Below are 25507 nucleotides of genomic sequence, written 5' to 3' on the forward strand. Positions count from 1 at the left end.
ACTTCAGCCTTCGTTGGAAGTGGGTTGGGCAATGTGCCGCGGTAGCCTATACTCTCAGATCCAGTTGAATGAGAAAAGGGAACCTGGCTTTGTAAACATTTGATGAAGATAAAGCCAGATACCATCCAACCATCCATTTTCGAATCGGCTTATCCTCGGGAGGGTCGTGGGTGTGCTGGAGCCTATCCCAGCTCTTAAATTGCTTCCCAGCCAATCACAGGGCAGACGTAGACCAACTACTTCCGCACTCACACCGCGGGACAATTTAGTGTGTCCCATTAACCTGCCACGCATGTTTTTTGGAACGCTGGAGGCAACTGGAGTACCCGTAGAAAAGCCACACAGGCACTGGTAGAACATGGAAACTCCACACAGGAAGGCTGGAGCCGGAACCGAAACCCGCACCTTTGCGCTGTGAGGCCAGCGTACTACCCAGACGCCCACTGGATCCCGTTTTGATCAAATGATGCTATGATGGGTTTTTTTTCTCCAAAAAGCACAAGACGCGAATCGATTTCGAATGTCATTCGCCGACGCTAACGCAAATGGCGAATGGACAATTTGGGTGCGAGTCTGAGCGCTAACATCAGGTCTATGGAGCTGGATGAGTTTGAGTAAAAAAAAAAAAAAAAAGTGTGCCTCATCACCCTGAATCATACTTTGACCTGACAGTCAATATTCCCGCCCACCAGATGACTCGGGTATACAAAGCGATTTCACGGGAAAGTATTGGATTTGCTTGGGAGATTCTGTTTGGAGGTACAGATCATGGTGGGACCGGCGGCTGTTCTACTTCTGTTCCTGGTGCAAGGCTGTCTGGCAGAACATGGTACGGTATTCGATGCTTGTGCTTCCTTTGCTAGCACTAGTCAAGTGAAAATGGCTGGCTGGTTCTCGGACCTCGGGTCCAACAGAAATCGATTTCACGAATGCTGACTCAAGACCAAGTGGCCGGTTTATGTACTCAAAGGCAACTTTTGCAATTTGTTTGTGTAGTTTTTCTTGACAGCCAACAGGCTTCAGAGGTTCTGATCCGAACGCGACGAGCCAACCAGATGTTTGAGGAAATGAAACCGGGTAAGCCGTCCCGCTCCCCGAGATAAAAGAAACAACCCCAACTGATGCGGGCCCCGTGTTTGACTGTTGCGCTCAGGGAACCTGGAGAGAGAATGCTATGAGGAAATCTGTGACCACGAAGAGGCCAGAGAAGTGTTTGAACAACCAGACAAAACGGTACGACTGCACTCATTTCGACCGGGTGACTGTGAGAGGTGCTCGGAGTTTAACGATGAGTCCGTATTCCTCCTCAGGAACTCTTCTGGCAGAAATATCAGGGTGAGTAGTACACTGTAGCGTTTGGCATCCGGTCTTATCCTACTTGCGTAAAAAACACCGGGAAGATGAAGCTAGCTCGGCGGCACAAGTTTCTGGTTACGTTCGATTCAAGTTCTTTGACTCGTCGAGAAGTTTAATCAAACACGAACAAAGTCCAGAGCAGCTGAACTCACGCAAGCGCACAAACTCTCTTCAGACTGCAAGGGAACAACACTGGAACGGACACAGTCCAACATCGACGTGGTCAAAGATTGTATAACAGGTAAAAGCGCACATCAAGAAGGCTGGTTCATGTGATTTAAGCACCATGACGTCAGTTTTGGGGTTTTTTTGGGGGGGGGGGGGTGGCCCAGGTCGGTGTATTTCCAGCAAAGGACTCAACTACAACGGAGAAATCCACATCACTAAATCTGGTAGACTCTGTCAAAGATGGACTAGCGGCTTCCCGCATCCCATCATAAGGTATCGGCTCAATCGAGTGAGTCCCGCAAACACAAATATGAGCTCAAAGCGCTTTTGGCGTCTCCCCGCAGGGAATTCAACGCTTCAGAACCCGACAGCATCCTAAAGGAGAACTACTGCCGCAACCCGGACGGACAAGATGAAGGGCCCTGGTGTTTCACGCAGGACCCGATGGTGCCCAAGGAGACCTGCAGGGTTCCGATATGTGGCAAGTCTCATTAGCGAAGGATGACAAGTACAGTTTACCGTATTTTCCGCACTAAAAGGCGCACTGGATTATGAGGTGCACCTTCAATGAATGGCCTATTTCTTTTCATATATTGGATGCACTGGATTATAAAGCGCAATCTACAATGCATCCACTAGATGGAGCTAGGCTCCTTCCGCTCAACTCGAGAGGCGTTCATGACCGCCTCCGAAAAACGTCAATTAACGATTACTGTACTTCAATGAAACTCAGAAAATTGAAAAAAAACCCAATAACCCGAGCGAGGAAATCACACAATAAATTCTATAGCCCCCTACAGAATTTATTTTGGCATTTTCTTCAGCGTAGCTCCAACAGAACGATCAGATGTCAGTCAAATGCAGAAGTGTTTTGTCATTTATTCCTTTGTTGTGCACTGTATTCACAAACGAGGATGGATGGATGGATGGATCGATGGATTTCCTCGCTTGATTTTCTGTTTTCTTGCATTATTTTTAATGTTCGTAGTTTCATCGAAGGAATCGTTAATTTACGTTTTTCGGAGACGGTCATGAACGCCTCTCGAGTCAAACGGAAGAAGAGAAGGCACGGAGACGGACAAAAGACGTACCTGTATTTGTTGAGACTGTGAAAACCATTAATGAAGTGTGCGTTTTAAAGAACAACACCACAGCTCTGCCTTTTAAGGAGATGCAACAAAAACGTATTTAGCAAAGCGGCCACAGGGTTCACTGAACCAACAGCAAGTTATAACATTGTAAGCATGTTTCCAGCAAGGAGCCATCTTGGGGGTCGACATATTACCGTAATGACCACACACAAGGTGCACCGGATTTTAAGCCGCGCTGGAAGCTTCTAAGAAAATGGAAGACCTTTTCGGTGCACCTTATAGTGCGGAAAATACGGTACTTGTAAGTCACGCGCTGGACCAGGAGGCATGGTGGCTTTTCAGTTTAGTTTGTCTTAGTGCGTCAGACTGTGCGCAACGTTGCGTCTGTGTGCCTCGGGAGTGCCTTCTCTCTGATTTTCTCACTTCGATGGTGCCTCTGTAGTTGGGGTGCATTTGCATCCACCGTAAGGTTTGGACACCCCTGCTCCAGAGCTGTAGTGTTCGCAATATTAGGGCCAGATGCCGTAACACGTATTGTTTTGCCTTCTAGGGGAAACCTTTGTCCCCACCACCGTGGCCCCGGCACCAAAGAGTGCGGGTGACTGTTTACTGGAAAATGGCGTGGACTACACTGGCGACCTGGCTGTCTCCCTGGGGGGCCACGCCTGCCTCCAATGGTCCCTGCCGGAAGTCAAGAAGCTGAGCCAGGACAAGGACTTTTTACCTGATGTCAGTCTCGTGGGCAACAAGTGTCGTAACCCCGACAACGACCCCGAGGGCCCGTGGTGCTACGTTGATGTATCTGGGAACGTGACGGTGGATTACTGCAACCTCCAGCTGTGTGGTAATTGTCATCCCGGCGGCACCGCCGGAACCGGTACAGCGCTCCAACGGGGGCTCTCGCCCTTGTGTCTTTTCCGCATGCAGAAGAGGAGCTGATTGACTACGACTCGCCGCCAGAGTCCGAAGGCCGCGAGCGCTCTGTCCACGCACCCGCCAGGAAGGCCTTTTTCAACCCTCGGACCTTTGGGCAAGGGGAGACCAGTAAGATCTTCCTCCTCCTCTTCTTTGCCAGCAACGACTTAAGCAGGCACAATGACGCGGGTTCACATCTGTCAGCAAAATTGACATTCCTGAGCTGGCTGTGTTGCAGCATGCGGAATGCGGCCCCTGTTTGAAAAGAAGAACAAGGAGGATGCCAATGAGAAGGAGCTGGTGGAATCTTACCAGCAACAGCGCATCGTTGGGGGTACAGACGCCCAGGTGTCCTCTGCGCCCTGGTAACCGGACTTGAATGACGTTTGAAATCGGAGGGAATTAACAATCACGGCCCCGTTGCCCAAATTACTAAGGCTCCATTTAGTTGGTGGTGGGAAGTCCGCTGCACGCGATGACTGATCTTGAGTAGAATTTCTTCTGACCTCAATCAAGTCACACCGCTGTCAGAGTCTGACTTGTCCACGCATCCATCCATTTTCCGATCCGCTTATCCTCACAAGGGTCGCGGGGGTTGCCGGGGGGGCCTATCCCAGCCGTCTTCGGGCAGTAGGCACCCTGAACCGGTTGCCAGCCAATCGCAGGGCACACGTAGACAAACAACCATCCGCGCTCACACTCACACGAGGGACAATTTAGATCAGAGTGCGCAAACTACGGCCCGCGGGCCGAATCCGGCCCGTTGGTCTTTTTAATCCGGCCCGCCGAAGGTTGGTCCACAATTAAGGTTCGATGTGAATGATTGCATTCATTTCAATTGGACTTGTAATGACAGGCATTTCACCGCCAGGTGGCGCATTGACTTGAAGTTGCAGAACACGGGGGGGCGGGGCAATCTTTTCGACCACCTAGTACCTCCGTATCGCTCTACTTCTACTGGTCTGATCACAACCCATCTGCAGCGATGCACAGGCTAAAATAGGTCATCAACAACACTTTTGTCATTTAAAAAAAAGTATATTAATACCGTACTTGCATGCTTTTGTTCTGTTGATGTTTGATATGGACTGTCAACAAGTGCAGTTTTTTTTTAATGTACCATAGCTCGTGCTGACCTGGCCCTTCTGTCAAATTTTAAAAGTCAATGCGGCCCCCGAGCCAAAAAGTTTGCCCACCCCTGATTTAGATTGTTCAATCAGCCTGCCATGCATGTATTTGGAATGTGGGAGGAAACCGGGAGTTACCCGAAGAAAACCCACACAGGCACGGAGAGAACATGCAAACTCCACACAGGAAGGCCGGAGCCGGAATTGAACCCGGTACCTCTACAGTGTGAGGTCGATGCGCTATCCGCAGGGCTACCGGGCCGCAAGTCTGACTTGGGGGCGGGCGAAATCACCATGAGCCCGGGACCCCCAAATGTCAAAGGAAAAAAACGTTTCCTTAAGTTTTCTTGGATTTCACGCAACGATTATAGGAAATGTCTTCGTTACTTCAGCATGTCAAAATGCACAATGAAATAGGAGTGTTTGGTGCTGCGGCCTCTCTTCTCATGCAATGAACTCTTCCGTCGGATTGGGCACGTCCAGAGGATAGACACTAGAACAACAAATTTGTCGTCCGTTGTGTGGAAAACGAAGTAGTGAGGGTGAGAGGAAAACAGATCTCATGACGACTCCCGTTTTTTTTTTTTTTTTTTTGTAGCCGTTAGCACTGACACGCTTGAACCTAACCAACAGCTGTCCGTGTCAGCTGAGGAGCACGTAGTAGACATAAGGTGCAGACATGACATGAGTGATCACAAAGACGGGCTAAATTTCTGCAGTACACGGACGCGGCAGGCCCCAGAATTAGCTTTGCATTGGGCCCTTGATTGACTAAAACGGTCCCGAGTGCCATCGGAGGTGAAACGTTTCCGTGCCCTTCAGGCAGGTGATGCTCTACAAACGAAGCCCTCAGGAGCTACTGTGCGGCGCCAGCCTCGTCAGCGACCAGTGGATCCTCACAGCCGCTCACTGCATCCTGTACCCGCCCTGGAACAAGAACTTCACCACCAAGGACATCTTAGTGCGCCTGGGCAAACACAACAGGGCCAAGTTACGACCGCGCCTTCCCTTTGCCGCCACGCGTGACCGTTTGAGGGCGGCGCCTCGGCAATCCTGTCCGTGTGCCTTTCGCGTCTTTCTTCTTGCAGGTTTGAGCAGAACATTGAGAGGATCGTGGCGATCGATAAAATCATCGTCCACCCCAAGTACGACTGGAGGGTGAATCTGAACCGAGACATCGCGCTGCTGCACATGAGGCGGCCGATCGCCTTCACCGACCAGATCCACCCCGTTTGCCTCCCCAACAAGAAGGTGGCCAAAATGTGAGACCATACACACACGAGTCAAGTACAACTTTATTGTCAAATGTGATGTACGTGCAACATACACACATTTCACAAACTTCATCTGTGCTGTCTGTGCAACATACAGCACAGATGAAATTTCCTTTTCACCAGTGGATCAAAGACGTCATGCTGCAATGTGCACGCGTCCGCTACAAGCTAAGCTTGAAGCAACAAGAAGCTGTAGCATCCATGAACGAAAACCAGAGATTGGCTGTCATCTCGTGTCCCATGTAAATCCGCTTCAATTCCAAGTTTCGACTCCCAGTTCCACATACGCATCGGCGCTTTGCGCCAACGCCCCTTTCTTCTCATCGTCGGCTCCTCAAGCTCTGCATCCATCCAGCCGCAGACTGTCCACTAGCACCGACCTTTCCGCTGAACAAAGCGGGGCTGTGAAAATGCTGCCTACTTCAGGCGCAAGACACAAGCGCCCCGGCGCCGACATTCCTCCCAATCCAAATCGGTGCTGGTACATGCATGCCGCCGAGAACGTGCAACCACCAAGCGCAGATTCTTCTTTGACGAATGCCGTCGCCAAAATTGCTGAAAACAGTCCATATCAGGTCCACACGACGTAACGACACCACCATGTGACAAAACAAAAGAAAAAAACAACAACAAAGACAAAACAAACCAAGGCTCTTGAAGAGCACTCGCCGACGGCTGCCTACTCGGGCGCCATCTTGGGAAAAAAAAATTCAAAATTTGAATCACCGAAGAATGCCCGTGCCACGGCGTGCGCGGCTGCTTTTCACGGTCCGATCAGAAATGACAGACTGGTGTTTTTTCAAACAGGCTGATGAATGCAGGCTTCAAAGGCCGAGTGACCGGCTGGGGAAACCTGAAGGAAGCCTGGAGCCCCTCCGAGAGAGCTTTGCCGACGGTTCTTCAGCAAATCCATCTGCCCATCGCAGACCAGAACACCTGCAAACGCTCCACTTCCGTCAGGATCACGGACAACATGTTCTGCGCCGGTACTCATTTGTTTGGGCCACTCCGGCGTTTTTTTTGTTTTGTTTTCTGCTTTCTTTTGGAATCTGCCGGGCCAACGACGCTGATCCCTTTTAGGATATAAACCCGAAGACTCGGAGCGAGGTGACGCCTGCGAGGGAGACAGCGGTGGACCCTTTGTGATGAAGGTGAAAGGAGTATCGTCATCATCATCATCATCCACCCACTCGCGGCGATTATGGAGAGAGATGATTTGAACGCTTCCTTGTTGCCATTGTTGTTGTTGCTGCAGCATCCCGCCGAAAACCGTTGGTACCAGATCGGCATCGTGTCGTGGGGCGAAGGCTGCGACCGCGACGGGAAGTACGGCTTCTTCACGCATGTTTTCAGGATGAGCAGGTGGATGAGGAAAGTCATCGAAAACTCCGATGACAAGTAGATTGTGAAGCAAATTGAGGCAAATAAAAAGTTTGTCCCGCTCAAAAATGACTTCAATTGATCGAACACAACCCGAGGCGGCGCGTGCACGTTTCAATTCAAACAGAAGAGCAATCATGCTGTTATGAAAGCCGTCTCAAGACTGGCTGAGGGCGGTTTGATGTGCTTGGCGCTACAAATGATGCGCGATTTGTTCAATAAACAGTTTGTTTTCTGCGTACGTTTCTGCGCGTAGTTGGTCATTGTCATTCTCCAATATCGAGTTTCGGTTAGGAGGGAATCTTTGAAGGCGGGGGGGGGGGGTCTCTGGAGTCCCAATCGCCTCGAAATGCAGGATTCTTCAAAAGTGTTTCCTTTCATAAATAAATCTGTTTCGGGCACACAAGGTGAAACAAAACCAGTTTTGATCTCCTGACGAACGCCATGTGACTTTGGATGATCAAGATGGACCATGTTTTCCAAGCGTGGTGGATGGCCGCCATGTCTCAACATGGCTACGAAATCAGCAAAGATGTGGCAACGTTTTTAATTTTCATTTTTTGCGAGGAGGTGTGGGGGGGGGGGGGGGGGGGCTAGTGTCCTCTGAAAACTGACCACTACATGCGTTGGTATAAAAAGAAGAACCGCACCTTCCCCAACTATGAACTATTTGACATCATACGGAACCGTGCTGGTGTAAAAAAAAAAAAAGGGGGGGGGGGGCGTCATTAAAATGAAGAGATTGAACGGGCGGTGAGAAGCGCACCTCCAAACTGATGTGAGACGATTCTTGCATCCTCAAACGAATGACAGAAAGAAACAACTTTGACTTACAATTTTAATGGTTGAGTTTTCAACATGGAATTTGATTGGCAAAGATGTTTTCGGTGGAAAAGATCTCTCCAGAAATTGCACATTTGAACAACCTATCATTATTATTATTATTTTTTTTTTTTGTGGCATAGTTGTGCGTGATGAATGAATTGTTCGTCATTTGTCCCAAAAGGACACTGTTGTCATTGCAATGTGGGCAGCTTTGTTTAAAAAAATAAAAAAAGTAAAATTCCTGAATACCACACAAGAATATAGTTGTTGATGCCACAACAAAATAATATAATTTAGGAAGGAATTCATGAAAAAGCCGCATGGCATTCAAAGACGGCGAAGCGGAAAAAAAGCGCTTCAAGCTCGGTCGGGTGCCGTGGCTTCGCCGCCGGCCGGCCCGTGCGTCAGCAGGTGTCTGTTCAGGTGAGTCCTGCGCGTGTAGCTCTTGGGACACAAAGAGCAGGCATGTGGACGATTGTTGCTGTGACACAACAAGTGTTTCTTCAAGTCGAACTTCCTCCGTAGGCATTTCCCACACTCGGGACAGGAGTAGGGCTTCTCGCCTGGACGACAAAACATTTCGCAAACACCAATCAGCCGCGTTGACGTCCGGGACTTTGCGCAGTGCCGACTGCTAGCTAGTGCAAGCGAGCCCATATTTAGCGCCGGTTTCCAAACAACCGAACAGGAAGTAGCCTGCTGCCTTTTTCTTCTGATTGGGCCGTAAAGTCGGCCGCAGCTCAGCGATATTTACCTGTCACAATTTCCACAGAAATCCCTGGCTTGACTTACAATGAGGACGAGGAGGTGAGCGGCAGCTCGAAGGAAAGTACGGGCTCGTGCGATGCGAATGACATCATAATGTCGGGGGAGTTGAGGCGAGCCCGTGAGCCACAGCTCCACGAAGACCGCATTGAGGTCTGAGAGGGATCCTCCGCCATTCAACTCGACACAATCTCTCGAAATCATCCACCGCGCTCTGCTCTCTCGCATCTTTTGTTCATTTTACAGGTTTTCGATGGGGCTGAGGTGTGAGGACCGATGGCCATTAATTTTTGGGGGGGGGGGGGGGGGGGGAATGCCCCAATTGCGCGAATATGCATTTAAAATTTTTCATCATGAGTCACGCAAAAATGTTAATCCTTTGATATGCATCCAAACTTTCTCAAAGGATTTCACTGAAAGCGTAAAACAATAAATAGCTCACTGAAGTTTTTTACGGGAAATAAAGTTTTCGGTAGGACCGGACTGTTCATGTTTGACTTCACTTCGATGAGCTCCAACGAAAACAAAACGTGCAGGAAGTTCCCCAGGCTCGGCAGGAAAATTTAAATCAACAAATAATTCCCTAAGGTTTACCCAATTTGAAGACGATCTCTTATCGGCCGGCAGATTAAAAAAAAAAATGTAGCTATGCGTCAACATGGCAAGTCTCGGCGCCGACAATCGGTTTGGTGCAAAAATGTGCGTAAATCAGGCCAATCGAGACGCAGTCAAACATACCGGTGTGGATGCGGCGATGTTCGCTCAGGTGGCCGGAGTTGGCGAAGGACTTCCCGCATTCCTGGCAGGTGTACGGCCGCTCGCCCGTATGGACCCTCATGTGCTTCTGCAGGTCGCCTCCGGACGGCCAGCCCTTGCCGCAAACCGTGCACACGTACGGCCGCTCGCCGGTATGCTGCCGCACGTGCACGTTGAGGCCGGCCAGCGCGGTGAAATCTTTGGAGCAGTAGGGGCAACGATACGGTCGCTCGCCGCTGTGCGTCCTCAGGTGGCCCTCCAGCCCGTCGCGGGTCTTGAAGCATTTGCCGCACTGAGGGCACAGGAAGCGGCTGTCTTTGTTGTGACTCGCCCGGTGGGACTGAAGGCCGGTGAGCGAGGCGTACATCTTGTCGCACTTGTTGCAGCGGTAAGAGCGCGGCGTGTGAGAGCGCTGGTGGATACGAAGCAGAGTCACGCCTGCGGAGGATCGGACACGGTACAACGTCAACGAACCGTACGTCCCGTTTGAACGTTAAAATGTTACACAGAAATGAACTGTCCTTAGAAGGGATTCTTTCAAGGGCCACTTGAGTGAGCGAGTGCCACTAGTGGCACGATTACCACATTTGGAGAATCAGCGAAGTGGACGATTAATGAAATAGTAATAGTAGTGGTGCCTTGAGCTACGTGTGACACAACTTTTTCGATATGAAATATCGTCCGGACGATATTTTTGCTTTGAGTGCTAGCGCTGTGTTCGGTGGCGCTCACTCATTTCAAATGAGTAAGACTTTGGAAAATAGCAACCGGTTCTTCAAAAAAGCCGTTTTAGTGTCACTCCCAGTTGAAGTTCACGGTCAAACGCAGAATACGGCAAAGAAATTGACATCGGTATTTCAAACAACCACTTTGCTTTCAATTCTGCGTGAATCATGTTTACGCAAAACACCGCTGGATCGCAAATGAAGAACATCTGCGGTGTGGGTGCAAATGACAGTACTCAGAGTCAGGTATTATTTATCCTCTCCAAAGAATGACTAATATTAGTGTCGTACTGAGGAGCTGAGACTGTCTATAAATATGCATTTTGTATGTCTACCTTATACTGCCCAAGGCGGCCATACCAGACGAAGAATCGTCATGTCAATTGAAATGAAGCAGATTTTGAAAAAAACTGTTGAATTTTAGTCAATGATGTCATTGCTGTATTCTTTTAGAAAGTTTAGTGTATGCGGGGCAATTTAATTAGAAAAAAACAAAACAGTTTTTTTTTTTTCGTTTGGAAGGCTAGAACAGATCACAGTTGCATACTTGCAGTTCGGCACTTTTTAATACTTCTTTTTTGTTGCCGTTTTTTTCCTAGGATTTCTTTTTTACATGGAAATTCTAATTGAATGTTCAGCAGCATTTTTTTTTTTTTAATTTTGGCGGGTTGTCTGGAAAAACAACAAATAAAATCAAAGTGAATAGTGGGGGTCAACTGCAATTTCATCCATTTCAAGCAGGAGAGATGATTTGAGATGCGAATGAATTGGCACACCGAGAAGTGTAAATTACATTAAAATCATCAAAATTCAGATATATTTTGGAAGGAGACTGTATATGTACTTTAAAATTGTATCTGGGTACAGATGATTAAAATAAAATTGAGTAAGTTCAACCACCGTTTGTCTTTTTAGCGTATCGCAAGTGGTACCACTGTTTTCCTACTTTTACCAAAGTATCCGTACTTCTACTTCGGCACTTCTGTCCAAGTTACCTGAGAAGGTCTGCTCACAGAAACGGCAACGGTAGCACAACTTGGCGCCCTCCACCGTGTGCGTCTGAAGATGTCGCAAGAGTTGCGACTGGGAGCCGAACGTCTTGGAGCACACGGTGCAGGTGAGGTCCGGCGGCCGGTGACGCAGGCGGTGGGCGTCCCTCTCTTTGGCCGACCCGAAGTCTTTGTCGCACTGGCCGCAGACGTAAGCGCCGCTGCCCCGGTGCGTCTGCTTGTGATTGGTCAAACTGGACAGGTGAAGGAACTCCTTGTCGCAGCGGCCGCATCGGAAAACGGGCCGCGCACGGTGGCTGCGCTGGTGCGACAGCAGCTCGGCTTTGGTGCCGAAGACATCGTCGCACTGGAAACACATGTGGCTTCTGGCGCAGCGCAGGTTTTTGTGCTGGCGTTCCGAGGAGGGGGGCGCCTTGTCGTCGGCGTGCGCTTCAGCCTGGCGCGCCGTTACGGCTTTGGCTAAGGTGGAGCCGCACGACTTGCTGGTGCTCAGGTGACGCATCACCTGCGGACAAACAGCTCATGAGTTCTGTCGCGGCGAGTGCCCGACCCATATGGGGTTTTTTTTTTACAGTGGCCGACGCTGACATTGTGCACAAGAGATAGATCATCTGATGAATTAAAAAACACATTTACTGAAAAAGAATTCATTATTTTTGGGTCCCCGTAATGCTGACAGCAATATCCAGTCAAACCTCGGTTTTCGAACGTCTCTGTTCTCTACCAAAACGGATGAAAATTTATTACATTGATTATAATGGGAAACATGGTTTCGGTTTTCGAACAACTCGCTTTTCAAACAGCCTTCTGGAATGGGTTTTGGTCGAAAACCGAGGTATGACTGTATATAGAAGGTATCAATTCCAGGCAGAATATTTGACAGTTTTACAATCGCATTTGTTTGCTTTGGCCAACATTTTGCCAATTCATTTTTGGGGATGGAGGGGGTTGAATGTCATTATCTGTGTTTTGTGTTGTAATGTGTTTACAGGTTAAAAAAAAAAAAAGCATCTGTCATTTACGCCATTGTGGGAGTGAACACAGACAACTCTGGCCAATGAAAGAGGCTCCACCTTCATTCTCTTTAAATTCAGCGCAAGAGCGGCGCCCACATTCTTTGACGTTGCGGAATGCAGAAATTGACGATCATGTAGAACGTCGGGGTCAAACCCCGTTATGCGGCATGTTTTCCATTCTGCCCGCTGTAACACGCCCGATTCAAATGATGAGCTCATCGGCAAGCTCTGCAGGCGCCTGGTAACCATCCCGATCATTTGAATCGGGTGTGTGTGGAAAACATACCGCCCAATCTTCCAGTGTGGGGAGCAACACTCACGTGAGAGCGGTAGATGAAATATTTCCCACACTGTGGACATTTGTGAGCCACTCGCTGGGAATGTTGGGAAATACTGTAGATGGCATCAGAGCGCGGCTGATCTGACGCATGTCCCGATTGGTTTGCGTCTTTTGCTCTGGTTGGGAAAGTCGATTAGAAAGACCTGTCAACTGCGCAAGGAGTGACATCGGGCATGAATAGGTCTCACCCGTCAGCCTCCGGGTTCACACGAGTGACCGAATCGGCGGCTGAGCTGAGGTCCAATTTGGGTTCAGCCGGCGATGGCGTCTGGCTCGCCACACTTTCCACTTTTTCACCTTCCATCATCACAGTTTCCTCCACATTGTCATCCAGGGCGGGACTCCCCGTGTCACTGTGGGAATCTGATTGTTCGCCGAGGTGAGGAGGCTCAGGATTGGTCAGCTTTGTGAGGAGAGGGTGGGACCAAACAGAGTGGAGGATGGTCTCACTGTCACAATCAACTACAAAAAAAAAAAAAAAGACCAGTGTTTTTCCAAACGTGGCTTCAAACAAACAAGACGCACCGCCGGGTGGAGGATTCCTACCTGCGGGAGTGACTTGACCCAACCGACAGCTCGGATGACTCAGAAGTATTTTCAGGTCCTCCCTGTCAGCCAGACTGAGATAGTCAGCCAGGCCAGTGGGGGCAGCACTGAGCCATGACGCAGCCTGAAAAAAAAAATTGCCCTTAGTTTGTCTGCGTGGGTCATAATGAGCAGCATCTCTTCACAGTTTTTGTGCGAATGGTGAGAGGCCATGAAGTCTGTTAGTCCATTGCAGTTATTATTCCGTCCACTTTTTCCCACAGATTCCGAATTTACAAAAAGTGCTCCCAGGTCAAGAATCGGAGAGTACCTGTTTGAAGTCAGGGACCGGAAAAAGATGCTCCAGTCGGGCCAGGAAGTCGGAGAGAAGAGTCTGGAGGGCCTCGTCAAAGGTGTGGTTGAAAACATCCTTCAAGAGCAAAGCCAACAAAAGAGCGTGAAAGAACTCATCTTAAGCTGCGCCATCTTCTTCTTGATGCGACTCTGACCTGCAACAGGCCCTGTCTATCCACCGGGCTCGTTTTTTCACTTAGAGTCAATAAGGCGGAATCACAGTCGAGCAGCTGGGTGCCTGCATTGAGCTGGGATACAAAAAAAATAAATAAATCACAAAAGCGAAGCACAGTTTAGTCATGCCAACTTCACAATAGCGACGTTCACAAACACAAATGAATCAGGTTACTTTACACAATCACATTGGTCTCTCTGCTTTTCCCCACACTTTTTTGTGAAGCCCCAGTTGACGTGCACTGGGGTAGACTCTCCAAATTGTCTTTTTTGCTATCTTTTTATACTTACTGTATATGTGACCAATACAGTGCTGTTTGTCTTTATTAAAACACATCACGAAAGTGTGCAGGGTTATTTGGCCGGCTGGAACAGATTAGTGGCATATCCATTCATTTCAATGGGATATGAGTGATGTGAGTTACAAGCATGACCATGGAATGAAGACAACAATTAAGTTAAGGTGCGACTTTATCTACAAATAGTTTGGGGGGCCCAGTTTTCCAAGTTTGATTAAAACGTTTACATGCACTTAAAAAGTTTAGTTTTTGGGCTGGGGGGGGGGGGGGGGGTTCATCTAAATAGGCTAAGTAGACCACAAAAATGAGTCAACAAAAAAAAAAAATTCTGCCCAGAGTTACGGGGATAAATCTGTGAGTGACAGCCTTTTTGAAGTTTGTGAAAAAGCTGAAAAAACCTGCCACGAACTGAAAGTGAACGCTGAAAGCAGAGTGCGTGAGTCGCTCACCGGTGCCGTGGAGATGGAGCGAATCCTGTCCTGGTACGGTTCCGCATCGTAAAGGCTCACCTGTGGTAAAAGAGGAAATGTTGAGGCTTGGATTTCTTGAAATTAAGACGCACGCGCGATTTCAGTGTTGTGATAAAGACAAAAAAAATCACAACCGCTGCTTTTTGTTGAAAAGGAAAAACAGAAAGAAGACAAACACAATTTGTAAATAAGAACCGGGCGATGACGAGACACACACACCTGGGCCCTGAGCGCAAGCAGCAGCAGGCTCCTCTGTTTTTCCGTCAGCAACTGGGGAACTGCCTCCGTCATCAGAGACACAAAGTCTTCCAGAATCCCGTAATCCTTGACGCTCTTCTGCCGCGCCACCTGCCACATTGCCGCCGTCAGCAGACGAAGAGGGGGGACGAGGAGGCGCAGCGAGGGGGAGGAGAGCGCAGCGGCTGCAGAGTCGGAGCACCAAAATAGAAAATAGAAGGCGAGTCAAAGGAGGCAAGTGAGAAGCGGGGCAGTTTTATTGTAACTTCACCCCCGCCGACGTTTGACTCCATTTGACCAATCGGAGGAGCCACAATCACATGACCACATCCAAAACCTTTGTGACCCCTCCCACACAGAAAGAGTTTTCAAAATAGCGCAGTCATGCGAAACATGCTGTTTTTTTGAAGCAAAGACTGTTGACTGAAGACATTTTCTCATGTTTCTTTGGGAGATTGACTGATGATTGACTGGTTAGCAAGGCCATCAAACAGTGCAGAGGTGCAGGGTTCGGTTCAAGGACCCGGCCTTCCTGTGTGGAGTTCGCATGTTCTCCCTGTGCCTGCGTGGGTTTTCTCCGGGTACACCGGTTTCCTCCCACATTCCAAAATACATCTGTGGTAGGTGACTCGATCACTCTTAAGTTGTCTTTAGGTGTGATTGTGAGTGTGAATGGTTGTTTGTCTACGAGTGCCTTGAGTTTGCCTGGCAACCAATTCGGGGTGTGCCAAGCCTGCTGCCCGAAGACAGCTGGGATAGACTCCAGCAAGCCCGCCACGCTTGTGAGGAAAAGCAACTCGCATGATGGATGGATGGGTGAATATGGCAAACAATCAATGTGCTTGCAAACAAATGAGACATTATTTAACAGACATGTCGATGACTCAAAGTATGACCGATCCTATATCTAACAAACTGAATGTAAAAATCACCAAACTTTTTGATGTCTAATGTTTTGTTTGATGGCCCGTGAGTACAAGCGAGCAGACACAGTTGTATGCTAGTTGGCTAGCTACTTAGCCCAGAAAAGTGGCGAAATGTCAGGAAATACATTAAGAAATATAAACGCATCAACACGAACCCATTTTGCGTTTAGGTCACAGACTGGAAATTCAAGGGAGAAATAATGCTGCCAAGTTCGCTTCGCTTTATCATACAGCCCAACATTGCACTGCCATCATACCGGAAGTTTAAAATGTGGTTAGCGTTCACATCCGGCCCGACGTACGTCGACGTGATGACGTTATGGGACCGCCCGGAACATTACTTGAGCGGAAGGCTGGTCTTCCGAAATAAAATTATAATACACAGCGCGTCTTTAAAAACCTTGTCCAATTTAAACATTTTTAAAGATGCGCTGTGTGATTCTTGAATATTTTTTGGTTCTTTTACTGTATGAAGCTTCCAATGTCAGTTCTTGTCATTGATATGACATTCCTATTTATTTGTTGTTGTTTTTTTGTTATACAGGACAGTATTTCTACAGCCCGATGAGGCAACTTCAACTTTCTAAACGAAAAATGTGTTTCTTGTCCATGGTTAGAAGAGGATGACCCCGTTCTTCACAGCAAAATTGCATTTTTTTTTACTGTCGACATTGAAGTGCAGTAGGCGACGGTTTAGCTTGTCCGCCTCACAGAGCAGAGGCGCAGGGTTCGATTCCGGCTCCGGCCTTCCTGTGAGCGTGTCCGCCCATCCCTCGGTGGCTTCTCTGCGGGTACTCCATTTTTTCACACATTCCAAAAACATGCACCGTAGGTTCACTGAACATTCTAAATTGCCTTGATTGTGTCTATGTATGCCCTGCGATTGGCTGACAACCAGTTCAGGGTGCACCCCGCCAACTGCCCAAAGACAGTTGGGATCGGCTCCAGCACACCCGCGACCCTCATGAGGATAAGACGTCAACATTTGCACGAAAATTTTAAAAAAATGAATAAAATGTATCCGTTTGAAAATTCAATAACTTGTCGTATTCAATTGAATATATTGAAAAGTGTGTTCCAACTTCTTTGGAATTTGGGTTTGCGGATCAATATACAATTATTTTGGCAAGCAAACTGTCACATGACGCTCCTTTCTCACCTTTGGGGTACTTTGACACAGATACACTAAACCAGCTTTATCCGTCTTTGCCTAAATGGATTATCAGGCTTTTGGCGAAAGCAACACAAGCAAAGCGATTGAAGCAGGGGTAGCGCATTGTATGACTTTGTTACGGCCAAGTTACCGCTACCGGGACCTTTTAGGCATGTCCATATTATAGGACCTGAAGGCTGGCCTGTTAATTACCCCTAGTTAGGTGACCAGAGCCTTTCTTGATTTCATGGATTCTGAAGATGAAGGCGAGGTCTTTGCAGTGGACCGGACCACTCTGATTTCAGAGGAGGAAGACGTGGAGGAGGAAAACGAGGAGGAGGAGGATGCCAAGATTTTCAACGCCTGGATGCAGCGCTACAGAGGTGGCGAGCAGCGGAAGACGACGGACGAGGAGCGGCAAGAAGGAAACGCTGAAAGCACAATCGGCGCCGAGCCTGCGGCACGTCTTCAAACCGAGCGACGATCATCGCTGCCGTGTCCGGTAACATGCAACCCGTAGAATCTCCGTTGCCGTACTGAAGTGGATTTTTTTTTTTTCATGTATCTGTGGCCCGACTTGACTTGATAATTCATTTCTCAGGCAGCTTTTTACCTGAACTGGCTTCATTTAAAAACAAAATTTACTTATTCCTCACTCCTTCATCAATACTTCTACCACCATCTTTAGTACATAGCATGAGTAATGAGTGGTTGGTTCCAGTGAACAAGATCCACCATGATTGGTGTGCGCAGGCGACCCTGACGACCATGCAGCTCGCTCGTCTGCACTCGTGCACCCGGGCCCCTGTGACGGCTAAGACCCTGCTGCGCCGTTCCTCCTCTCGCCGCCTGCTGCCATCGCAGCAGGAGGGCGCCGCTTGCGCCCCTGCCGCCGAGAGAAGATCATCTCTCATCCCTACCATCCCCGAGGCCAACATGCCTGAGAGAAAGAGCCAGTTCAGGAGACGCAACGTCATGTCTTTGGTGGGTGAGAAAGAGAGAGAGCTCTGGCTCCCGAGTACATTTGCAAGGTGATACCTACCGAGCCTTTTTTTTTGTCATGATGTCCAAAAAGATCTACTTTGGGTTTATTGCCACCTTTTAAAAGAAACTAATCTCTAATGCGCATGTTGGAAAATGTTCCTGATGAAGACAATGCTGAATTTTTTGGCCATAATTTGGCGAGGTGTGTTTGGCCCGAACACAACACTGGTCAGCACCAAAAGAACATCGTAGAGCATAAACAGGGTGGTGGAAGCTCAACGTTTCTTCTTCAGCTGTAACTGGAGCCTGCTAGAAAGCAACAAAAAATATATATATATATCAGCAAAAAGGCTTCTAGAACAGCTGAATGTTATTTGGGGTTAATTGAAGGCACTTTTAAATGGGGGGGGGGGGGGCAGGTGTGTGCAGACTCACATTAACATGAGTTTAAATCCACATCCACAGTTATGAGAATGTCCACCGCCGTGTATCTCAGGTTTTTATTTTAAACTTCCCACCTGAATAGATAACCCCCCTGCACCCCTCCCCCAAAAAAACATCAAGTGAGATGTCCAGAAAAAATAAGCTGTCTCTGGCCCCACCATGTCCCTCTAAATTTATAAACAAAAAAAAAATCACTACGCCCGAGAGGAAACAACTAAAGAGAGAAAGCGCGATTTTACGAGGCTGAAATTGCTTAAATGTTCTTACGTTCGAATTGTTTTGCGTACAAGAACAGACGTCTGCTTGTGTGTACTGCAGAGCGATGCAGACAGCATGTGTCTGATCTGCCACCACGACCTGAACCGAGCAGCCGGCGGGGTCCGAGAGCTTCAGTGCACACACACCTTCCACAGAGAGGTAAGATAAGATAAGATAAGATAAGGTAAGATATCCTTTATTTGTCCCACAATGGGGAAATTTATAGTCTACAGCAGCAAGATTGTGGGTAGAAGAAGAAAGAAGGTAATGATCAAAGGAAGTCAGCAACTGCCACTTCTTATGTGAAATGAGGCTGTCGCAAATGTTCACCAAAAAGACAAATTTGTGCTTCCTGTTGTGCCTTGACACAATAAGGCAAACATGGTGAATCAGCATTGAGCTGTTATGCTGCACGCAAAAGGAATACATTTCCAACAGAGGTGAAATTACCCCCAAGTGTCAATGCTTTTAAATTCTGGTTAAAGATCATGCCCCCCCCCCCCCCATCTATGATTCATGTCTTAACTACCTCGCCTGATGGTATCTTTGATGTTGTTGGGTGAAATGGGCGTCTCTGTGTTTCAGTGTATAGAGGAATGGTTATGGAGGAAACAGTCATGTCCGACCTGTCACGTCCAAGTGTTCACGCCGCAGCAGGCTGCCTACTGGAGCTCCACCAGGGTGATCGTGCCCTGAGAGACAAATCCACACCCGCTGGAGCTCCACCAGGAAGGCGTCAAGGCTGCAGCGGCCTTCGAAATTCCCACACATCAAGTCACAGTCACAGGGTCAGCGGCGGGGGGACTTGATGAAAACCATATACAAGACTTCTGTGGGCACTGGGAGACTTCCTTGATATTGACAGTTATTTTATGGACATTTAAAGAATATAGATGACCACTTTTAATCATGACTGTTTCTAATAATAGTTGCGCGCTTCCATTTAATTTGTTCTGATTTGTTGGCTCATTATCGCAAACTGCTGTGAGCACATTGTGTAAATAAACAGGGAGAGTAATTCTGTCACCGCATAAACTGCCTAGCAAAAAACATGCATGGGTGCTCTAAATTGTCCATAGGTACGAATGACAGTGTGATCGTATTAATGTAGTAGTTGTATGTGGCCAGCGAGCCCTGGTTGTACCTCACCTCGTGACCGGTCAGCTGGGATGACCAGAGGAAGGAAAAACATAAAAATGGGGTGCGTTCAAGCTCACAACCGCAGGAACTTCACTCTGTTGGTGAGATCATTATTTTAATAACATTTAATAATAATAATAATAATAGATTTTATTTATAAGCGCCTTTCAAGACACCCAAGGACACTTTACAATAACAAAAAACACAAAACACAAAAACACAAATTTGATCAACTCTGTTGAAAAAAGGCAAGCCAAATTTGGATTCTTATCGCAAACCTGTATAAGAGATTGAAACTTGGCTTCGAGTTTCTGAACCAATGACTGATGTGTCTGTTAAAGAATTAGGTGGTTCTGGTTGGATGTGAAAGTATCAAGTCAGTCTCTGCGGCAGAGGGCGCCGCATTACACCGCCTGAAGTAAAAAAAAAAATCTATATTGTCAAATAGGATAAATAGTACATATGTCATGATGAGGAAAGTTCTTTCATTCATCTCTGTGTTTGCTTTAATGAGGTACACACGCCCTCTGAGGCACAAAAATATTTTCCCATTGACTCTCGATCGCTCAAAGTTTGACATGTGCAGTAGCTCCTCCCCAGAGTGATAAAATCAACATTACAGCGCCCAAGCTGGCTGCATACGGCATTTCTGTGTTCGGTGCTAACATTTCAAATTCCCGTTTGGGTCAAGCGGGGCAAAGTTGCAGTGCTATATGTGCTGTTTCTGTTTTACATCTACTTGTACCACTACATTATTAAAGTGAAGATTGCTAACATTGATTCCTAGCATGGTAATGTTCTGACGCTGTGTGGTTACTCACAGTTAAGTGTGTGTGTGTCACATCACTCGTTCTTAAAAAAAATTATATTTGACAAAAAATGTCACGTTTTCTGAGCAAATGCCTGTCACGTTGCGAGGTGGTGGTGGACCCCAAAAAGCAGGCAGGAGGGAGGAGCAGGGTGTATTTGAAGAATTGTATTTAAAACAAAGAAAACTAAATCCCAAACACACAAAGTCCAAAGTATCAAACAAAAATCATGACTAAAGCTAAAACATAACAATGAACTAAACATGACAGAAACTAAGCGCAAACAGCAACACACATGACAGTAGCAAGAAGCAACAATGACCCGACACCGAGTGTTCGGGCAGGAGTCCTTTTATACAACTAATTACCAAATGACCAACAGGTGTGCAGCTGCCGGGGGAGCCCTACAGTGCCACCTGTTGGTCCCTAAACCGAATCATGACAATGCCAGCATGCTAGCTAGGGACCCTCACTAGCTAGCACGTTCGGCGCGTACTTGTTGGTGTGGTGGTAGGATAGCAGTTAGCACACTTAATTCCCAATTGACAAAAGCAGGTTCAAATCCAGCATTGGTAGTTTTCTTTTTTTAAGTTGCCATTGTGGCAAATAGTCGTTTAGCTCTGTCATGAACTTGCTTTGTGCGCTTATTTTAAAGTGGAAAGCCTCCTCCAGGCCATCCTTCTCCAACTCTCACGCCGCCGCTCAAAACAACACCCCCCACAATGACGAATGCTGGGGGAGTCACGTCTGTATTATGGCGGGCTAAAATTAGCCCGCTAATGCTATTTAGAGGATAAGTGGCAGCACACTTTCAAACACGCGGCGAGACGATGGAATGATGAAGCGCATACCCTTTGGAAAACAAATATACCAAAGACTAAAATAGAGGTAGAAGAGGAGATGAGCTTTGAGAATATAAGCATCGAAATTGTAACACAAAAACTGCTGAAATATAGCAACAAAACCAAAAGCGACATTTAAAACAGATTTTAGTTTTCAATGTGGATTTCATGGCCATGTACCTCATTTACCACAACCTGGTGATGGTTCGTCCTTCTTTATCAGTGCCACTAAATGGTGCGAAACTTTACATGATCTACCTTTCCTGGATTAGAAAACGAGCGACGTGCTGAAGGAAAAGTGCTAACACAAGCTTGATGAACAAATGGTTCTTTATTGACATCAAGTACCAGATTAAATTTATAGGAGACAGCTGTATGCCAACATTCTATACCAAATGGGGTCTAAAAAAATAAAAAAATACACCCATTCTTGTCATAGACTCTTTTGGTCCTTACTTTATCCGACAATAGAGTCAGTCAGTTTGCAAATCAGCCTAAACCCTGACCCCTCGTGTCAATGTCGGCTCCACAGTTATGTGAGACATAACTGAACCAGATCTTAGCTCACAGTTAAACAAAAATAAAGAATGACTTTAAGAAACTTCATGGTGATTCCACACTAAAATGGAGTCCTTTGCGCGGTAAATTTACGATACTATAACTCTGTTGTGAAATAGCACGACTTTCAGATTAGCACTCAAGACACTCCGAAAACATTTGTTGTTGTTAAAATGTAAGGTGAATTCCTTGGCCTTGGCAAAAGAGTCAACAATCAGCTCCTTCCCTCAACTTGACCCCATCTTTGTTCTACACACTGTCGTACGTGATTCCACAGGCTTCCAGGGTGAAACATCGTTGCTTCTTCAGACCATCTCGTATTGGTTAGTGTTGATGAAGTGAGACAGACAGCAGGCCAACGACATGCCGACGAGCTGGGGCGCAGACAATGTTGTTTGTCACAATTGGTTCGATACGATATTTTCCTGACAGTGGAACTTTGATTTACAAGATTGGTCACTGAAATATTTAGTTTGTATCTCAAGGCATCGAGATTTTTTTTTGGTTAGCATGGTTGTTGATACGATGCTAATGTGAGAGAGCACCTGAGAGAAGGCGATCCCGAAGGTGACCCCGGCGATGATTCCCATGTTGCTCTCGATGAAGGACGTCACCAGCTCATAACAGCCCTGCAGGCACACGCACGCGCACGCGTGTTCATTCAGACCGATTATTTATTGAAACATTCGTTCATTTTACCAGGGTGAACCTGTGACATAATCACCCATCACCTGCTTGTGGACTTTGCGCGCCGCCAGAGTGGCGTTCTTCAAGTCTCCCTCTTTGCAGTCGGAGAAACTAACGCAGCAGCTGACTGGGATGCCCCCGGTTGCAAAGTAGTCGCTGGCGAACCAGATGGTGTAGTTATGAACACCGCAGCATTGCAACTGCACAGACGCGACAAAGCAAAATGACATGCGAGTTGACGTATTGTCGGTGGCATGTCGGTCATTCCAGGATCGAAGGTCTGTTTAGCCAGCAACATTTTTGAAAAATGTAAAAGAAAGAAAGAAAAAAAAGAAGCTAGCATTGGCCAGCTAGCATGAGAGCTAGTAGCGGTGTGATGTTGTCTCACAAGTGAAAAAGTAATCGCACCCTGGATCCACTCATTGGATGTACCAACGAAATAAACGAAAGCTTTTGCGATAACTGTGAATGAGTCTTTTGTCAATAGTTGTACAGAGAAGATTGCTTCACAGAGGGATGGACGGATTGGGGAAACCAAAGCGCCACCTTCAGATTTTAGCTAACGTCTGGTTGGGAAAAGGTCAATGAGGTTTCACCATCAAGTATATCTAACCGACTCTACTGCTTTGTTTTGCCGCGTGCGCAAGCACGAACTTTACGCTGGACATCGTCCACAGCCACGCTCCTGTCGCTCCGTCCGTCGTATCTCAGCACAGCCTCGCTGTACGTGGTGAGGAACGTGCCTTTGATCTGAACACACATACAAACAAACAAACGAACGATCGCTCACTTTCACGGCAAGACCGGCTTATCAAATGGAAAACGCTTGATTTCCGTTGCGGAGTTTGAACCTCGTGGCGGAAGATGAAGCCGGAGATTCCAGCAATGAGCTCAATCAGGAAGACCAAAGCCAGAAAGACGGCATACTGTTGGGGTCAGACGCGCAAGCAGGCAGAGGTTAGGACGACACGTATGGCCACAACGGCTCCGATTGGTCCTGTGCGTTTAACAATTCAAACGTTGGAAAGTGACGCATTAAGCCGACTGCGCTGATTTTCAAATTGCTTTGTCCTTGCTCAAGTATGGCCGATGCATCAGTTCAATGATTGTGGTCGTGCGTCAGACTGCGATGTTTGGAGCGACGCCGCTCAAGATGACTGATATCGACAATAACAGACCAATACGCAAATAAATAACACCAAGCGCTTGACTGTCACCGTCAAGGAAATCATCAGGAAATGGTGTTTTGAAGGCCAAGTTTGCTTGGATTCTTGCTTTGCGGAATTAATCCATTCACAAAACTCTGAATTGAAAAAAAACAAAACCAAAATCACATGGGAAAATCAAAGTCACCAGTTTGAGCATCCAAGGGTTCCCCCTGCACGCGGCGAAGCAGCCGAAGAGGCCGAAGAGCACGATGGCGACGCCGGTGCCGGTCAGGACGAAGGGAGCGTTGGACGGTGCGCTGGAGATCAACAGCGTGTAAGGACTCAACATGAACCTCCACCACAAACCCACCGTGAGCAGGACCACGCCTGTCACCTGTCAACAGAGGCGTGCAAAGTCCTCTCACAGCATGCACGAAAGCGGAAAGACGGAAAGTTGAGACCACTGGCGAATGTGTTGGCGATTCAAAAAGTGCAACGGTATGGCACGACAGATGCTACACTAGCATGGCGATGAACAAAACAGCGATCAATAGGTCAAAACCGTAACATGGCAACACATCATCGGCAATGTCAAACTGATACCAATTCATACCTGGAGTGCACATCTCGTCAAAGACGATTCGGATACGTTGCGGTATTGCGATCAAGACATTTCATTTCCATCAAAGTCAACTTTCTAATTCAAATCCATTTTCAGTCTGCCCGTATTTAACTCATTCAGTACCAGCCAATTCTAGACCAAGTCTGAAAAGACATTTAAAAACGTCTTTGGGAGTGAATGGGTTAAAGACGTTTAGAGTTGAAGCGCCACGGATTTTTATTTATTTATCTTTTTACAGGTTACGCCAAGCATAGAGCACCGACTTGGTATATGAGCCGCGATCAAAACCGCATCGTACCGGTGGATCGGTACGACAAAGGTCAGGAATGTCCAAGTGGGCCCCCCCCCGCATCCTTCCATTTCACATACGGCCCGTGGAAGCCAAAAGTTGCGACACGCCCGTGTCAGACGCCGGCTTCATTACCAAGTGGGTGAGATCGCTTCGCCCCGTCTCGCGTCATTCCTCAGATGATTCCATGGCTGAACTCTGACCTCGGCTTTTTCATAAACCGCTTGAACCCCACCAGAAACGACATCGCTCGCCAAAACTCGATCAGTCAACTGCCAACGTTTCTTTGAAGCATTCAGCTCAAGATGAAAACGACGGATTGCGAACTTTGTCTCACCCAGAAGATGAACGAGTAGAAGAGTAGCAGGATCTTCACGCAAAAGATGAGCGGTTTGGTTTCCATCCTCCTCGGTGCCATCGCTCCACTTTTTTTCTTTCTCTCTCACTCGCTCTCTCTCTCTCTGGCCGTCAGACTTGAACCGCAAGCGAAGAGTAACTGGGACCTACTTTCCGTTTGGCAGCCGCGCGCATTCGCCTGTCATGCTCACATCTGAGCACGCCGGTGGCGTACGAAGCTTCATATGCTGGACGAGCTCATACTTCACACCCAGACCACACAATTAGCATCGGCGTGAAGCACGCCAAGCATCTCCGGCCACTGGGCGCCAACGTGCATCCTGATTTACGAGATTTCAATTCATTTTGTCTTCAGGAAACGAGATGCCAGTCAAATGTCGTAGCTCCACACACCCAAAAAACCCCAAATATTTTGGAATCTGTTCTTTTTTGGGCGGGGGAAAGAAGAAAAATACCATCCAGTCAAACCTCGCTTCAACGAAC

At 47.6% G+C, this 25507-nt stretch overlaps 4 protein-coding genes across 5 annotated transcripts; 2 read left to right on the plus strand and 2 right to left on the minus strand.

Moving 5' to 3' along the window:
• Window positions 1-666: 666 nt before the first annotated feature.
• Window positions 667-7552, plus strand: f2 (coagulation factor II (thrombin)). Its single transcript, XM_086112489.1, has 15 exons — window positions 667-829; window positions 997-1077; window positions 1154-1233; window positions 1311-1335; window positions 1532-1597; window positions 1689-1797; window positions 1869-2005; window positions 3166-3459; window positions 3543-3659; window positions 3769-3895; window positions 5480-5647; window positions 5746-5919; window positions 6739-6917; window positions 7012-7082; window positions 7187-7552. The coding sequence occupies exons 1-15, from the start codon at window positions 769-771 to the stop codon at window positions 7331-7333; spliced, it is 1836 nt and encodes a 611-aa protein (XP_085968615.1). The 5' UTR covers window positions 667-768; the 3' UTR covers window positions 7334-7552.
• Window positions 7553-8131: 579 nt separating this feature from the next.
• Window positions 8132-16026, minus strand: LOC147210550 (uncharacterized). The gene is made up of 11 exons (XM_086112500.1): window positions 15889-16026; window positions 14790-14992; window positions 14550-14609; window positions 13783-13875; window positions 13605-13703; window positions 13295-13418; window positions 12937-13210; window positions 12729-12864; window positions 11378-11897; window positions 9640-10095; window positions 8132-8699 (listed from the first exon to the last, which is right to left on the minus strand). The coding sequence occupies exons 1-11, from the start codon at window positions 15890-15892 to the stop codon at window positions 8494-8496; spliced, it is 2175 nt and encodes a 724-aa protein (XP_085968626.1). The 5' UTR covers window positions 15893-16026; the 3' UTR covers window positions 8132-8493.
• Window positions 16027-16869: 843 nt separating this feature from the next.
• Window positions 16870-20486, plus strand: LOC147210551 (uncharacterized). Its single transcript, XM_086130427.1, has 4 exons — window positions 16870-17388; window positions 17640-17870; window positions 18633-18731; window positions 19158-20486. The coding sequence occupies exons 1-4, from the start codon at window positions 17134-17136 to the stop codon at window positions 19266-19268; spliced, it is 696 nt and encodes a 231-aa protein (XP_085986553.1). The 5' UTR covers window positions 16870-17133; the 3' UTR covers window positions 19269-20486.
• A 1189-nt stretch (window positions 20487-21675) lies between these two features.
• Window positions 21676-25259, minus strand: LOC147210552 (tetraspanin-7-like). 2 transcript variants are annotated; one of them, XM_086112550.1, is made up of 7 exons: window positions 25005-25259; window positions 23962-24150; window positions 23460-23534; window positions 23263-23358; window positions 22653-22808; window positions 22467-22550; window positions 21676-22295 (listed from the first exon to the last, which is right to left on the minus strand). In XM_086112550.1, exons 1-7 carry the CDS (start codon window positions 25083-25085, stop codon window positions 22227-22229), a joined length of 750 nt encoding a protein of 249 aa, XP_085968676.1. In that variant the 5' UTR covers window positions 25086-25259; the 3' UTR covers window positions 21676-22226. The 2 variants fall into 2 exon arrangements, with proteins under 2 accessions (XP_085968676.1, XP_085968685.1); XM_086112559.1 differs by lacking the exon at window positions 23460-23534.
• Between the last annotated feature and the right edge of the window lie 248 nt (window positions 25260-25507).

This window comes from Hippocampus guttulatus, chromosome 1 (genome assembly GCF_054856545.1).
Source record: "Hippocampus guttulatus isolate MCC_2025c chromosome 1, RoL_Hgut_1.0, whole genome shotgun sequence".
NCBI lineage: Eukaryota > Metazoa > Chordata > Actinopteri > Syngnathiformes > Syngnathidae > Hippocampus > Hippocampus guttulatus.

What these genes read in the sequence shown, in the direction of transcription:
- f2 (XM_086112489.1), top strand. Translation starts at nt 769, where the DNA reads ATGGTGGGACCGGCGGCTGTTCTACTTCTGTTCCTGGTGCAAGGCTGT. An exon ending in AACAAGAAGGTGGCCAAAAT is followed by an intron (nt 5,920 to 6,738) that starts GTGAGACCATAC and finishes TTTTTCAAACAG; the next exon opens with GCTGATGAATGCAGGCTTCA. An exon ending in GGACAACATGTTCTGCGCCG is followed by an intron (nt 6,918 to 7,011) that starts GTACTCATTTGT and finishes GATCCCTTTTAG; the next exon opens with GATATAAACCCGAAGACTCG.
- LOC147210550 (XM_086112500.1), bottom strand. An exon ending in CTGTGAGCAGACCTTCTCAG is followed by an intron (nt 10,096 to 11,377) that starts GTAACTTGGACA and finishes GATCCTCCGCAG; the next exon opens with GCGTGACTCTGCTTCGTATC. An exon ending in ACATCGCCGCATCCACACCG is followed by an intron (nt 8,700 to 9,639) that starts GTATGTTTGACT and finishes TTTGTCGTCCAG; the next exon opens with GCGAGAAGCCCTACTCCTGT.
- LOC147210551 (XM_086130427.1), top strand. Translation starts at nt 17,134, where the DNA reads ATGGATTCTGAAGATGAAGGCGAGGTCTTTGCAGTGGACCGGACCACT. An exon ending in GATCATCGCTGCCGTGTCCG is followed by an intron (nt 17,389 to 17,639) that starts GTAACATGCAAC and finishes TGGTGTGCGCAG; the next exon opens with GCGACCCTGACGACCATGCA. An exon ending in GACGCAACGTCATGTCTTTG is followed by an intron (nt 17,871 to 18,632) that starts GTGGGTGAGAAA and finishes TGTGTACTGCAG; the next exon opens with AGCGATGCAGACAGCATGTG.
- LOC147210552 (XM_086112550.1), bottom strand. Translation starts at nt 25,085, where the DNA reads ATGGCACCGAGGAGGATGGAAACCAAACCGCTCATCTTTTGCGTGAAG. An exon ending in TCTACTCGTTCATCTTCTGG is followed by an intron (nt 24,151 to 25,004) that starts GTGAGACAAAGT and finishes CTCTGTTGACAG; the next exon opens with GTGACAGGCGTGGTCCTGCT. An exon ending in TCGGGATCGCCTTCTCTCAG is followed by an intron (nt 22,296 to 22,466) that starts GTGCTCTCTCAC and finishes TCTGCGCCCCAG; the next exon opens with CTCGTCGGCATGTCGTTGGC.